This window comes from Vidua macroura, chromosome 8 (genome assembly GCF_024509145.1).
Source record: "Vidua macroura isolate BioBank_ID:100142 chromosome 8, ASM2450914v1, whole genome shotgun sequence".
NCBI classification, from domain to species: domain Eukaryota; kingdom Metazoa; phylum Chordata; class Aves; order Passeriformes; family Viduidae; genus Vidua; species Vidua macroura.
In genome coordinates this window covers 1,384,270-1,386,769 of record NC_071578.1, presented here as the reverse complement: position 1 = coordinate 1,386,769, position 2,500 = coordinate 1,384,270, and the positions used below count along the sequence as shown (strand labels likewise).

The 2,500-nt window shown below is 40.5% G+C and overlaps 1 protein-coding gene across 6 annotated transcripts in view; it reads right to left on the bottom strand.

Annotated features, from left to right (window-relative positions):
* Positions 1–2,500, bottom strand: part of EBF3 (EBF transcription factor 3) — a 121,735-nt gene that overhangs the window by 14,035 nt on the left and 105,200 nt on the right. For all 6 annotated transcript variants that reach the window (XM_053983940.1, XM_053983943.1, XM_053983945.1 and 3 more), the window contains exon 11: positions 1,892–1,980. In XM_053983940.1, the coding sequence (XP_053839915.1) occupies positions 1,892–1,980 (89 nt within the window). The remainder of the gene's footprint in view (positions 1–1,891; positions 1,981–2,500) is intronic.

Sequence of the window (2,500 nt, the reverse complement as noted above, 5' to 3'; positions counted from 1 at the left end):
GGAGAACCAATCAGGGAATAATCATGGAATCCTAAGAGGATTTGGGTTGGAGAGGATCTTAAAGACCATCTTGTTACATCCCCTGACACGGCAGGGACACCTCCCACTGTTCCAGGTGATCCAGCCCCAGTGTCCAGCCTGGCCTTGGGCACTGCCAGGGATCCAGGGGCAGCCACAGCTGCTCTGGGCACCCTGTGCCAGGGCTGCCCACCCTGCCAGGGAACAATTCCTCCCTAATACCTATTCTAAACCTACTCTCTGTCAGTTTGGATCCTTTCCTCATTGTTCTGACATTGCAGGCCCTTGTAAAAATCCCTCTCCACCTTTCCTGTAGGCTCCCATCCCTGATGATCCCATCTGTGTAAAGGAGACTGTTTTAAATTCCTCACCTACCAAAAAACTCCAATGTCACAAGTCCTAGGCTCCAACCCTCCAAAGACAATTTTAACCTTCTGAACAGGTGTGGAGCTGCTGATTCACAACCACTTCCCTTGCAGGTGTTAAAAATAATGGGTGCGTAGCTAAGCCTTCACAGGACTTAGGGTTTCTCCAAGATTTTGTCTCAAATGTCCCCTCAAATTCCAAAACAGCACTAGTTTAAGGAGACCACTATGAATCTTTCATTAATTTATTTTCAGAAGGTTGCTGATGGAAATGGTTGCATGTTTACACGGACTTTTAGACAGAGGGTGATAACAAAACTCATATATACATATGAATATATATGAATATGTATATCTCATATATTTATGGGTGGAAAGTGATATCATTAATACCTGTATCAACCCAAAGGTGGCAACATTGGTAGCAAGAGCCCTGTGGGTGATGACATGGATGGCTCCAGCTCTTCTGGAGGAACAAACTTGTTCTTGCTGGAGCTCAACCCTCAGAAGCGAAAAACCCCCAGTGAAAAACACTTTAAAAACCACCCCCTCTGCCTATAATTCTTGTGACAGTGAATATCTGATATGAGTTGCTGGCATGCTCACAAATTAAAAGAGAGACCTAATGATATTGCTTATGCTCATGCTGAGCATTAAAAGGTAATGTCTAAAAGGTTTTATTGTGTTAATAAAACTCAGAGGTGGTCAAGACTTGATGCACACAGGAACAGAATACAAAATAATCAGTCATAATGTTACGACTTCATTTTTCATTTGTGTTTTTCAAGTTTGCCTTCAAAATCAGAGATTGCACTGAAGGAAAAAAGACAATATTATATCAAAGAAAAAGGGAAAATTATAAGCATGACTTATCTTTAATGTTTTACATCAAAATGAAATTTCTGTGATACGTGTCATGTGCATAAACAACACAGGCAGCTTTTGTCTTTGTTGAATTTAAATGAAAAGTCCCTCTAGATATTAATATGTGGACTTCATTTGTTAGCCTGCTAAGTCAGGGACTTATAACAAAAGCTTTGTAAACAAAAGATTAAACTGAATCGAGCTTTAGAAAATGAAAGGAAAACAAGAGTCAAATAATCACAGATCAGAGTGGGGCTGCTTAGATTGAAATCACTACAAGCTACTGGAGTGGAAAATGTTTAATTGAACTATTTCATTACGCAGGAAGTTTATGTCCCTCTTGTAGAATCCAAAATATTTGTATCAGAAAATCCATTCTCCTTCTTTAAAATACTCTCCTGCAAGTATCAGGTGCGATCTTAAAAACTGTCGATTAACTTAATGGCAAAGAATTAATGTGGAAAAGGGGTCACATTTAAGAGCACAGGTTGTTTTTCTGCAGCTTGATGTACCTACCCAAGAAGTTGCTCAGCCGGAGTTCGTGCGCGGCGTTATTTTACAGGTGATGAGCAGCCTAAGGCATCGCTTAGCAACACGTATTTAATTAGAAAAAATAAACAGATGCTTTCTGACTCTTCACTAACCTTTGGTAACCTTTCGGGATCACCTGGGTGTCGCGGAATAACTTTCTGCAACCTCTGGAAGCCGTAATCTATGGTGGGTTCGTTAAGCGCTGGAACATAAACAGAACAGGGGATTTAAGCAGAGGGGTTCAATAAAATACACATCCCAACAAACACTCCCGAGCACAAATTTACACCCCATGTGCAATTTTCCTCTCAGACCTTATCCCGGCCACAAACCTCATTTTACAACCTGTCCTGAGGAAGAGATTTTTATTTTTTTCCCCCCTTCACAAAGCAATGATTACTTCTACTTATAATTAGGCTGGAAAATAGTCAAAGGGTTATCCAATATATTGCAAAAATGATAGCACAGTAACAAAGTTACAGGTCTTGAGGCCATATATAGCAATCACTACAGTCATGATATGATGTCTGCATCACAGGCTGCTTTCTATACTGGCTGTGGATTTATGGGAAACTGGCAATTATGACATATGTCCAGCTATTGCTAGCTTCAGATTTATCCCTGTGGTCCTTTTTTGTCTAGCATATTGCCTGAGCACAAACCAGGCAGGAGGAGCACTTAATCTTGCAAAGCTTTAATAATCTGTGAATGGCTGACTACAA